The sequence below is a fragment of the Hippocampus zosterae genome, chromosome 18 (genome assembly GCF_025434085.1).
Source record: "Hippocampus zosterae strain Florida chromosome 18, ASM2543408v3, whole genome shotgun sequence".
NCBI lineage: Eukaryota > Metazoa > Chordata > Actinopteri > Syngnathiformes > Syngnathidae > Hippocampus > Hippocampus zosterae.
Genome location: NC_067468.1, coordinates 8,987,154 through 9,000,371, shown reverse-complemented (window position 1 = coordinate 9,000,371; position 13,218 = coordinate 8,987,154). Strand labels below are relative to the sequence as shown.

At 42.9% G+C, this 13,218-nt stretch overlaps 1 protein-coding gene across 8 annotated transcripts in view; it reads left to right on the top strand.

Annotated features, from left to right (window-relative positions):
* Nucleotides 1-13,218, top strand: part of garnl3 (GTPase activating Rap/RanGAP domain like 3) — a 38,035-nt gene that overhangs the window by 9,148 nt on the left and 15,669 nt on the right. For 7 of the 8 annotated variants that reach the window (XM_052050595.1, XM_052050593.1, XM_052050594.1 and 4 more), the window contains one exon: nt 8,927-8,996. In XM_052050595.1, the coding sequence (XP_051906555.1) occupies nt 8,927-8,996 (70 nt within the window). Of the gene's footprint in view, nt 1-5,601; nt 5,947-8,926; nt 8,997-13,218 lie in introns of those variants that run through there. The other variant, XM_052050599.1, reaches the window with a different exon arrangement.

The window sequence follows — 13,218 nt, the reverse complement described above, 5'->3', positions numbered from 1 at the left end:
GCAAGCCTACAAGAGCGCCTTCAGCACGAAGGGAGAAACAAAACCAACTCCTTGCTTGTCTTGATTGTGGTTTCCCGCTGAAGCTTTTTTTTTTCTTTCCTCTGCTTCAAAGCATTGTGGGGCAATGAGAAACACGTTTCCAAATAGCAACCATCATTTTTGTTATTGTTTTTGTTGTATGTGGCGATAGAATGCAGTCAAAAGCTCTTCGCATAACTCGAATAATTCCATGAGGAATAAGATTTCAATAAGATGTCATTTATATTAGCCGATTATTGGATGAATCTACGGAACGAGCAGTAAAATAAGGCAATGGGTTTTGGGAATTAATGATTAAAAACGCAGTCGGTGATCCTCCACTCACTTCCACCTAGTTCCTTTGTACCACGATGCAACAAGGCGGCGCGATAGTGCCTCTTTTATATGAAGCCGGGCTGTTGCCTGTCTAATAGAAGCCCCTCCCCTCATTACGACATAATTGCTTAGCACCTGGATGCCACGGGACATTTAACCCCCAAAATTAGATCAAATGAATAACCCATAACCCCCCCCCCCCCCAAAAAAAAATGAAGCAATGTTTTGCGTGTTATTGATTTGACTCACAAAGTTGGATTGATCCCTTTTTAACTGAATTTGGATGATTTTTTTTTACCTAACTCTTATTCAAGTGTTGGCACCAAGAAGCCACAAGCTGGCGGCAAAGCATTATTTTTTGTCTTAGACATCAAGCACTGACTAAATGAAGCTCCTCCTCTCACTTCTAGATAGTTCCAAGTAATTAAGATGGTGCTGAAGCACTACTTTTCTTTTCGACCTGGCTTTTGCTTGAGCGCAGAAACAGTCAGAAGGCAAATTTTCCGTAAATAACAGAGGATAAAATAGTCCATTTGTGAGTCGTGAATTTCTCACACTTTAAACCCTTCACGAATGAACCGGAAGGTTCCAAATCGGCGTCGGCACGTGCATAGCATGCATCTCTCTTTCCCCTGTGCAGCTGGGACGTCGCAGAAGTGAGCCTGAGCCGCTTGGCTCGGTCCCCTCTCGAGGCCCGATAAACGGCCGGGTGCGTAATGGCTCCCATATGCAGCAGCGTAGCTCGCTCGGCGTAGCCTTGCAATGCTCACTTTTAGCCAGAAAAAAAACCCCATCCAAATTACATGGAGAGAAAAACAGAAGGACACAAAAAAAAAAAACTAACAACAACAATAAAGAGCCCAAACAGGTTTGATTGGAGCGCCGTATCAACTTTTACTAGTCGTCCTCAACATCTGCTTTCATTTAGGCCCGGGCTCCATATGAAAAAGAACTCCGGGAAGGCTGGAAAAACATTTCCCATTATAGTCGGCTGGAGCAAGGCCAGCGTACAGTTGGAGCCTTTTTGGATGTTTTTCAACCGCGGATGACGCAAAGAGGGCGAGCGAGTGAGTGGAGGGTTTGTGTGACACCACCCTCGTGTCCCCGCCTTCACCCGCCAGTGGAAGCAAATGACAAGTGTACTGTCGGCTTGGGACTTGAGGTCAACACTTCTGAGCTGACTTGACTCGTGTGTGTGATGTGTGGAGGGGGAAAAGCCAAAGTTGGCGTATGTTTTGCTTCAAGGTTGCCGGTCTCCTCCGAGTCGCCATAGCAACATTTTCATTATCGTCCAAGTTTTCACTTGGTTTTGACTTTCCAGTTCGTTTTAAATAGTTTTCAGAGCAGGTTTTCTCAGCTTTCATTATTTATAGTACAAGTTGTTTTTTTTAATAATATATTTTTTAATATGTAATATTTATCAAGTGCAAGATTACAAAAAAGGTCAATTAAGTTTTGTGTGATAAAGTTAGGTGATCAACACGATTGCTTAACAAGCCTTCAATTAAGTGTTAATTTTTTTTCACAGAAAAGAGATTGTTTTGGGGAGCGTGGCTTAGTTTATTTTAGTTACGCAGTATACATTTCATATAGTTGTATTGTAGCTTTACCTTTTTACATACATTTAACTTTTTCCACATTTAACTTAAAAAAGTCATTTTTTACTTTAAAAAAACCTTAGTTTAATTAAAAAATTAAATCAGTTTCAGTTTTCAGGATAAGTTTTCAAGTAATTTAATGTATTTATGTATGTTTTTATTTATTTATTGTTGTACAACTTTTAAAACAAAATGAACCGGAACGATTTGCTTGTAATGTACATTTTTAACCACAAGAGGGCAGGCTCTTTCCATATAGTTGACTAATGGCGTCCAGAGAGACGAACCAAAGGGGAATAATCAGATTTTGAGACTCTGTTATAAATCATAATAATTATATAGGAATTAGCAAACCTAATCTACACTTGTACACACACATAAATTCAACATTTTCAACCTACTGAAACTTTTACTGACCACACGCAAGAAGTACGGTGGTCTTGTAGGGGCATAAATCAAAATCTTGTCAAAGTTCTTCATTCAACTTCAACTTTGCCTAACTTAAGCGATAGATACGGTGGCCATCGAAGACCAAAAGCCCCCATTTTGCCAAATCTCTCTCACCAAGTCCGACTTTTTCATCTCACTTCACCTTTTTACTAAACAGATGTCATCGGTATCTTGGCCTTATGGGAGCAGACAGGCAACATTTTGGCAGAACGTTCTTAAATTTGCCTACCTTGAGTGAGAGATATGGTGGCCTGAAAGAACCGGTAGTCAACGTTTGGCAAACATAAAGGCATTTTTTTTTTTCAAAGCTCTCCATTAATGACTGATTGACGTCAAGTACCCGTGCACGGCTGGTGAATTTGTACTCTGTAATGCTTCTGCCGACACGCTGCTTGCGTCTGGGGATCAACAAACCTGTATGTGTTTGTGAAGGTTATTTTCGAAATGTCAGCCTCAACTTGAAAGGTGAAAGCACTCAATTGATCTGCGAAACAAAGCCCCCTGGTGGTGGATTTGACCATTGTCAGCAGCTATCTATCGATGAAGACGTAGCGTAAACTCACATCGCGCCGAATAACATTTAAAACATTTTTTTTCCCTTCACTAATGAATTGCGAAAGACAATTTTAGAACAGCGTTGGACGTTTTTGCGTTTCTGTTAATATCTAAATTGAAAGTCAAAGGTTGCTATCATAACCCTGGTGTCATTTGGCTCAATTTGCATTTACCACATTTTAACGATAAATTATGGTGCCCTTAAAATGTTAAAAGTCAATGTTTTTGAAAAAGTGGTCCATTCATAACTTACCTAACAAATAGGGTGGCTTCAAAGAACCAACAAGGCAATGTTTTGTCAAAACACTTAGATCGAAACTGACTTCTGCGCTTTTCGGAATACAAGTGGCAAGTATGAGCCCTTTTAAAAACAAAAACTCAACATTTTGTCAATGTTCTCCATTAAATATGTAACGTGTTTAGCTTTTCTGAACATGAACGTTAAGTACGTTAGCCATTTTAGGGATTGAAAAGTCAAGGTTTTGTCAACGCTGGCCATTGGAAACGCTTACATTTTTGCCTTTTACGGTGCGGAGAGATTAAGGACGGTGGCCTTTAGGATCAAAAGTCTGGTTTGCACAAACTCCTGCTCTGCACCAAGATGCTACCGCCATAGTATGCCAGTATGTTTTTCTTTCAATTCATTATTATTACTTGATTGATACAAAGCGTTACCTTAGCGACGTTGCCATGAGAAAGAAATTGTTGCCACGGCGAAGTATCCAAATTTGAAAAGCTCACGTGACCTGCTTGTTTATTCCACGACGACGCAAAGGGTCATGATGGCACGCACGTTGCGCCGTAATCGTGTGTGTATGAGATCCGATTCTAATTAGAGTTTCGGGGGCGGGGGGGGTTGACCTTCTCAGGTGGGCTGCTTGTAAACGCATTCCAATGCCAGGAAAAGAAAAGGTGCCAATTTCTGCATCCTTACTATTGATGCACTTGAGGTGTCATGAAAAAGAGAAAGAAGTCATGTGTTGCTTGGGTTCCTCTAGGTGTTTTACAGACACACACACACTGAGATGGGGGTGACGGGATTTTGTTGATGAAATATTGATGACCAGCCCAGTGGAGTTTATCCTCAACTGAAAATTCCTTTTTGTGCTCACCTCTACTCAGTGTGTGTGTGTGTGTGTGCGTGCGTGCGTGCGTGTGTGTGCGTGCGTGTGTGAAAATGAAGTGCTTTAGGGAGATGTTTTTTTTAATACGTCTTTTTTTTCTTAGATTTTTGTATTTAGACATTTTTGGGGGTTAATTTGTTGGGATTGTTTTCCCTTTCAGATTGACAAGCTTTGTCATTTCAAATACCGTCGAAAAAAATGTGCAGTGAGTGAATGAATGAGCAAATATTTTTTCCGACAGATGAATTTAATCCTTTCATTCCCCAATAATGATAACCTGTAACCTGATAACATCTTCGGCTGTCCACTGTAGTGACCGCTGTCCCCGGAAGGGTTAATTAAGGAAACGGTGACAATGAGGGAGTGAATGAGTGAGTCCATTTTTGTAGTTAGGATGGATTGAAGGATGCATTATAATAATAATAATACATCACATTTGTAAGCGCCTTTCACAACACTCAAGGACAGTGTACAGCCAAGACCAATAGTAAAACACAGATAAAATAATAAAGAAAGAAAGAAAGAAAGATTTAAGGCGGGTAGGCAAGTCTGAATAGGTGGGTTTTGAGCTGGGTTTTGAATAAGGAAAGAGAGTCAATATTACGAATGTTGGGAGGAAGTGAGTTCCAGAGTTTGGGGGCAGAGCGACTGAAGGCTCTGCACCCCATTGTACTGAGAAGGGCAGAGGGTAGAAAAAGGTGGAGGGCGCATGAGGACCTGAGTGAGCGAGAGGGAATGGAGATTTGAAGAAGATCTGACAGATAGGGGGGGTGCAAGGTTATGGATGGCTTTGAATGTATAGAGAAGTATTTTGAAGTTGATTCCAAGTTTGACAGGAAGCCAGTGGAGCTGTCGGAGGATGGGGGTGATATGATGGAAGGAGGGGGTTCTCGTGATGATCCGGGCTGCTGAATTCTGAACAAGTTGAAGTTTATGGAGGAATTTTTGATGGACACCGGAGAGGAGTGAGTTGCAGTAGTCACTCACTCACTCACAATGCGAGTGAGTGAGTGAGTGAGTGAGTGAGTGAGTGAGTGAGTGAGTGAGTGAGTGAGTGGGGGAATTGCAACTGAATAACTAATTCAAATTCTGGAACATATTTAACCACCCCCCCCATTAAAAAATGGTTGTGATTATGATTATATATTTTTTTATTATTGTCATTGTAGTTGTTATTTATTCCACTGCCGAGTCACTCTGCTCCGCCGCCTGTTCCGGATGCCGGGATGTGATTGCGTTATCCAGCATCCTGACATCACTTTGGGCTCCCGGCGAGTGTTAAGTGCAAAGAGAAAAAGCCTGGCGTGGTTGACGGTGACGTCACAGGAGCGGGTGGGTAAGGTGGGGGGGGGGGTGCTTCTGCTGTGGAGTGGGTGGCTTTTCCACTCCCGCAGAGCCTCCAGCCCCCCTAGCCCCCGCTGAAAAAAAAAAGTGTCACGTTCACTCACGCACTGTTGATGCATGGAGGGGGGGGGGCGAGGGGAGGGAGGAACGGGAGGGAGGTTGGGTCAGAGGGAGGGCGGCATGCGGCACTAAACACACACTCCTCCGGCGGTGCGAGCCACCAATTTGGGCAGTCTTGGTTTTTTGTTGTTGTTTTTGTTTTGTTGTTTTTTTGGGGGGGGGGGGGTTTATCCGCTGGTGTCGACGCCGCAGTGTGTGAAGATGATAAGGATGAGGATGCTGCTCGCTTAGCTGCACGCTGGGAGAACTAGAAGAAGAGGAGGAGAGGAGGAGGTTGTTTGCATGGAGGAGTAGGGGGTCCAGGGGGGGGTCTTTCTTTTTTTCCTTTTCCACCAGTTTGTTGGATTAGACATGAACAGCGTGGATCCAGCGTCCAGTAAACTGTTGACTTTCAATCAGCGGTAAAAAGCCACAGGCTTTATAAATTCTGCATGCTCCCCCCCCCCATCACCCTCCCCCCACCCCTCTTCCTCCCCGCTGTTGTTTGTTGTTTTTGTACCTTGCATCTGTTGCATGCATGCGCCTCCTTCTCTTCCCCCCCTCACCCCCTCCTCTTCTTCCTCGGTGCTCCTCCAACACCTGCACGCGAGGTGTGCGTTACACTCATTAAAGTTCATTCGAATCGGCGATGTGCTGCCGGAGGTTGTCGGGCTTAAGTCTGGGGCACCTTTTTACGCGGGTGAATATGAAGCTAGTATGTGCCCTTTTGACGATTGTTTTTGCCCGCATCCATGTGTTGGAAAGCTGTTTTGATTCTCCGTGCACTCGTCGAACAAATGTGTCCTCCTAGTCATGTTCTTTTTGATGATGCGTAATGCACCCATGCAATTAAAATAAACTATTGTGCCGCATTAGTAAGCATGTGTCATGCACTAGTAACCTGGACAGTACGAGTTGTGACAACATGCCTTCCAATAATAGTCGTCCTAGTGTGCACTAGGAACAACCGTGAGTAGAGTAAAAAGACTAGTAAAACACTTATTTTACTGGAGGGCAAAGCCTGTACAAGTAGATAGTTGATCTTGCATTCTCGGCACAATGTGGAACTAGACTCAAGTCGGACTTCTGGAAGTACAACAAAATGTTTGAACAAACACAGAAGCTTTCGTAGGTATGAACATATCAATGCGCCGCTGTTTTGGTGAGCGACAGAGTTGCAATTGCGTCAGCAGTGCCGCCTTAAACGTGAAACCAAAGTACATTGCTAAAAGCGTTCCAGGAATGATGTTACGGCTTTTGGAGGTGCATGTGTGTTGCGTACGATTTGAATTTCCCAACTTTTACCCAATGGCATTGTTGTGTATTTTTTGCTCCCTAGTACAGGACAGTGAACCTGTTTGTCATGAGAGATACGTTCCAGGCCCACCTGCATTAAATGAAAATCTGCACTAGAGAGAAACCACATAAAAACATTTTTGATGTACTTTTGGACATGCTTTAACCCTTTCATGCACCAATAATGATAAACCTGTGGGCTGATACCATGATAAGCTGTCCACTGTAGTAAACGCTGTCCCCAAACGGATTAAACACATTTAAACTTTTTGAAACATACCCCCCCCCCCCCCCGACCCCAAAGTATTCATTCGCATCTGTTATCACTCACAAACTGTCAAAGAATATCGGTGGCTAACATATAACAACACCGTGGAAACAAAAAGAAGATTCGCTGGCATGACGGACTGTTTAAACGAAAATATAATTTCACCGAACCAAAGTCTGCTAATATGTAAGCGAAACGCCACAGAGGGTTTAGCATAAATGAGCATTCCGCTCTTTATCAAAACACTTTTAAAAGCATTCATTCACGTCTTTTCTTACCGTATCGTTGGCAAGAGGTGCGAGACTGTTGTATAACTTGACTTTAAGTCAACAGAGAACACTCTCTTGCGCACATAGTTTTGAAAATAAGAGCCAGAGCGCGATTGCTTTAAGCTGTTGATTCGTCACTTACAGTTGAAATTCACTGAACTATTGACACAAAACAAAAGAAAATGGAACTTGGTCTATTTAAACAGCAAAATGTTTAACCGGACGTGTCATTTAGTCTAACCAAAGTCCACTAGCTTCATGCTAGCTTCATGCTAACATGTAATTGAAAATGCCATACACTGGCTATTGGAAATTGGCCATTGACGTGAAGCTAATTGTAAATCTTCCTACTTTTAACGCACGCAGAGGAGAAACGCAATACGAACGAGGAAAATCATATCTCATCATCAATCATAGATTTTCTTTGCAACATAGCGAGGGAGCGCTAATGATTCACTGCATCTTTGTGGGAAAGAGGCTACAATCGACTGCTGCAATGGCAGACGTTCAGTCTTTTTCATTAGTGAGGCTGTCCCGTGTCGTTTCATCATGTCTCTCGAAAAAGGAAAAGGAGGAAGAACAAGGAGATGGAGTGGGAGCTCCGGTGAAAGGTTAGCTTGAGGAGTAGCTGGGTCCGACCCGCCCACTGAATGTGAGCGGAAGGCTGATGGCAGGATGCGCTTGAAAAGACTCCAAGCGTGCATTAGATGGAAACGCCTCCATCTCCAGGAGGAACCAGAACACCCCCCCCCCGCTTCAGAATGGCGGAACGATTGTCATCGCTTCCATGCACACATTGAAAATTAGCAGCAACGTGACCGCCCACCTGTAGGCAAGGTTGTGATAGTTTTCTGAAAAGGAAGAAAATAACTGAAACTAAAATTGAAAAAAAAAAGGAACAAATTCAATCCAAAACAAAAATGCTTTCACCCTTTCATGAACCCTGTAAAGAAAACTCACTGAAACTGCGTCTTAGCTTAAGAAAACTAAAACTATAATTCGAGGGGGCAATGGCCTTTGTTTCCATCTTTGTCAAAAAATCTCATACAAGAGCTTACAGGGTTGATTTTAAAATGTCTTTTTTTCGGTGTTGCTGAGAGCTACATCAAAAGAAAAAAAGAATTGTTTAAAAATTTTAGTTTATTACCCAGTGGTCAGTAATTTATATATATATTTTTTTATCTTGCACTTGACAAATTCTCCATTAATTAAAAAACTAAAACTCATCATAAAACTAAACTAAAACAAAGTATTTACATAAAAAACTAACATTCTGAACATTATTTTTCTTTATTTTTATATATTATCCATACATAAAAAAATGCTAAGCTAACACACATTAATGACATAAAACACTGTTTGCATTGTATACATCATGTGTATACAATGTATATTGCGCTGTGTCATGACATTTTTTTTTCTTTTTTTTTACTGTCGCAGACTTGTTTCCGAGATAAAACAAGTCTAGGTCCCTGTGCTTTTTTTTCTGTTTAAAGAAGCATTAAGGAATTGCTGTCTGTGTTTGTACCAAGAGATTTGATGTTTACCCAGCGTGTGTTTCTATTGCAGCTCAGCCTCGGAGGACCTGGGCTGCCGGCGTGGAGACTTCAGCAGGAAGCACTATGGATCTGTGGAGCTGGTGAGTCATGCCTCCCACACGTGTGTGTGCATAAACACACACACACACACACACACACACACACATATATATATATATATATATATATATATATATATATATATATATATATATATATATATATATATATATATATGCACACACGTGTCCACTGCGACCCTTGTGAGGGTAAAGCGGGTCAGAAAATGGATGGATGGATGAACAATAGCAAGGTATGATTGACCCGTTATTAGGTGTCTTCTTGGTCTCATGATGTCAAAATGTGAAGAACATGACGAGGGTCGACTGTTTAAACACCAGCTCGAAGTGAACCAGGACATTTATTGGTCAATTCAGAAATCAAGCGCCAGTTGTGAATTTTGCCCTAAAGCACCTCGTTGGAGAAAAGCGACTTGCGCAAAAAGTACTGAAGCATTGACCAGTTGGACATGTGCATCCAAAAGCTTAGAGAAGGTCACACAAAGTTCACATGGAAAGGTTTGAATGTTTTTGATCATCATTGGTGTCGTATTGTATAGCGTCGTGTCGCTGTTGGACTCTTGAATCTGACTGCAGTGTATTTATCGTATCGCCTCTGGAGTCAATCGCGTTTGTATTGTAATTGGCATGATCGTACCGTAGTTAGGTGAAGCTTTTTATACATCGATGTGTCCCACTGCAATTGGAGTGACATGGTAAGGCTTTCTGCCAAAGGGAACCCCAATGAACATTTTTTTATATCGGGCAAACCGACCCCACACCCCACCAGGATGACCCTTCATAACGATTATTTAGCGGGGCCAAGATTTTGTCAGGAGTAGCTTCGTTGCTCTCCATCTTTGTCTTGCTCTCCTTCACCGAACGGCAGTGGGAGAGGACCGGCTCATGTGGCGGTGGGTAGATGAGTCACCGTGCTCTGGGTGTGGTCCAGCGTTGCACACGCGCCCACTGTTGCCGCCACCGCCTCCTCCATCTCTTCTTCTTCTTCCTCCGCACTTCATTCGTTTTGTTGTTGTGACGGCGCCGGCGTGTAAGAACGCCGTTGCAGCGTCCTCCTAAACCATTGAGTCATTGTTGCTTCTTGCGGGGGAGGGTGTTAAGCATCGCAATCACACTTCCTTGGACCAAGCTCATTTCTGGGCCAGATTAGCGTGGAGGGGAAAGCACATGCCGCCAATCAGCACCAACAGACTGCCACCTCACTGTGGGTGTGTGTGTGTGTGTGTGTGCGCGAGTGTTTGACAAAGTGCTGCGTTAAGAGTCAAGATGAGGTCACTCACAGAAAAAAAAAAGTTCATCTGTCAGTCTTTCGATTACTTTTGTGGCGTCCCGCACTTGTCGCTGGAAACGACATAACTGTGACAGTAGAAGATATTTAAGATTTTTATTTTTTGTCCGGGTTAACTTTGTGTGTGAGTGTGTTTTTGTATTCTGAATATGAAATCGATTTTTTTTCTCCTTTAAAACGTTGGTGAAAGAGTTCATATCGGCGAATTGTTCAGGCTTAATAAACATGATTTTAATCCTGATTATTTATCAAGGACAGAGGATGAAGCGGGCGCGTATGTTTGTATGTCTTGTGAGACTTCTCCTGTCAGAAAAAGAGGCGGTGAGCAGAAAACGCCGCTGTCATCTGCTGCCCGCCACCGTCACCGACTTTGCCCCTGAGGCTTTTTGTCTGTTTTGTCACTTGAGAAGAATCCCCAGTTGAATTGTGCGTGTGTGTGTGTGTACACACAGTGTGTGTATGCATGTCGGACACTCGACGCCGCCTGCTGAGTTAAGTCGCAACAGGCGTTCTGTTTCCGCGTGTTCAGAAGAAATTCACCTCTGCGGGGTCACACTTGCCGGTGCACTTGTTGCTCAAGGCATCGTGGGTAGCCACGACCTTGAGCTAATGACAAAAAGTGGCACCTGCAGGCTGTTGAGTTGTGAGATGCTTCCTTGCCTCCTTGCTGAGATCGATATGCATTTGTTTCAACGCTCTGTATATCTGTGATTTTACTTCATCTTGTGGCATTGTTCACTATTTTTGATTTGATTTACTATATTGGAAAGAATAGAAAAAAGAGAGACATCAAGCGTTTTGGACGGAAGGGTTTTGCTTCCACATCAGAAAAACGAAAGTTTAACACGCTCAGTGTTTGACTTCCACATTCGGAAAAACTAAACAAAGCAATTCCGTCAAGTTCAGGTCAAGTCTTTTTTTTTTTGGTCTCATAAATTAAAGTTACTAGCTACCAAACTGCACCGCTCTTCTAGAATACTTCCATCCATCCGTCCATTTTCCCATCCGCTTATCCCCACAAGGGCCACGGCGGGTGCTGGAGCCTATCCCAGCCGTCTTCGGGCGGTAGGCAGGGGACACCCTCAATTGGTTGCTAGCCAATCACAGTGCACACACAGACGAACAACCATCCATGTTCACACTCACTCCTAGGGACAATCTTGAGTGTTCAATCAGCCTGCCATGCATGTTTTTGGAATGTGGGAGGAAACCGGAGCACCCGGAGAAAACCCACGCAAGTATGGGGGTGAGAACATGCAAACTCCACACAGGGAGGCCGGAGCTGGAATTGAACCCGGTACCTCGGCACTGTGAAGTCGACGCGCTAACCATTTGCTCACCGAGCCGCCCCTTCTTGTACTGTAAAAATGGGTGGAAAACATGAGGTGAAGTGTTTATCAATATGTAAGATTTTAAAATAAGGCCAAGATATGGCCCAGTGTTTTCCTTTCTGAACTCCGACTGTAAATTTCCCCATTGCGGAACAAATAAATGATATTTTAATATGTTAACGCCAGGATTTTTTATTTTTTGCTGGACGCAGAAGTCAAACAAATGCTTCTTTTGCTGCAGATTAAAAAAGAACAGAAAAAGCTCAAAATCCACATTTGCCTTTCCCATAAAAGGCCATTAAATGAATGAGGTAACGAGGGCAGGGGAGGAAAGAGGGGTGTGTGGGCTCACTGAATCGGCCCCCGGCTGCGATCCATAAATCATCTGGTAAAGCAGATGATGCCCGGCGCCATGCTGCGACACATCTGACCCCCCCGATCCCCCTGAGGGCCGTCGGCATGGCCACTGATGATGTCACGTCATTCATCCCACCTCGCCCCCATCCCCGCGGGGGATCGTGAGTCTGCATCCACATCGTCGCTGATCAGACCAAATATCAATAACAAGTCGTCAAATGTATTGATTTAGCTCACCTTTGTCACGGCCCTACCCCCCGCGCAAAATTCAATCAGGGGTGACGCAAAGTATAAACACCAAAATGTTCAACTCAGCCTTATGCTAGATTTCGTCTCACAACTTATTAGCTGAATGCTAGCATATAATGAAAAACACCATTGGCCGGTTAATGGATGCTAGCACTGATGTTACAGTTCTATAAACATTCAAAAGTCCTGTTCACTTCTACTAATTTTTTGTCAATATATTTTTTTTGGAGAGGGTGGGGGGTTGGGGCAGGGTTTCTTGGATTTTTTGGAGGGAGAACCAACACTCTTTTTCCATGGAAAAAATCATGATCAATGTTGATCAAATTTTTGTGAAGAATACATTTTTTCCCCGTGTATTTTTGCTTTTCACAGGCTGACCCGATCTCTATCCTTGCTGTTAGGGCGTGTTCGTCACATTTTTGCTCTTTTTATTTTTTTATTTTTAATAATTTATTTATTTATTTCAATTTAGCATCACTTTTTTTCCCTTCTAATTTTTTTCCCGTTTTTATTGATCGGCGTTTTTTTTTTGGAATTGTTTTTTTTTTTTTTAGATTAAAAAAAAACTGCCCATGCATTTCAATTGCCATCAATTTTCGCTGCTTGTGGGCCAGCACAGACTAAAATTTTTAACCACACAACCGTCAGGAATAAAAGAAATATATCGTCATCGCTTGGCCGGAACGGATTATCTGCATTTCCATTGCTCACAATGGGAATCGTGACTTTTTTTTCGTCAACAGTTCATCTTGAGAGAACGGCTTCACGAAGCAGATTTCGTTTGTAACCCAGGGTTCTGCTCTAATGGGGGAAGACTGCATATTAGTTTTCATTTCCCTCCGCCTTCTACTCTGTGGAACGTAGCATATTCACTTCGTTTCTACTCTCCCTGAACCGAGGGAAGGCTGGGAGTGGCATCTCCACTCTTGTGATGCATAATTCAAAGACTTAATTTGTGTCTGTCTCCCTCGTTAAAAAAAAATGTTCAATGGCCCTTATCAAAGGAGATGGATTTGAC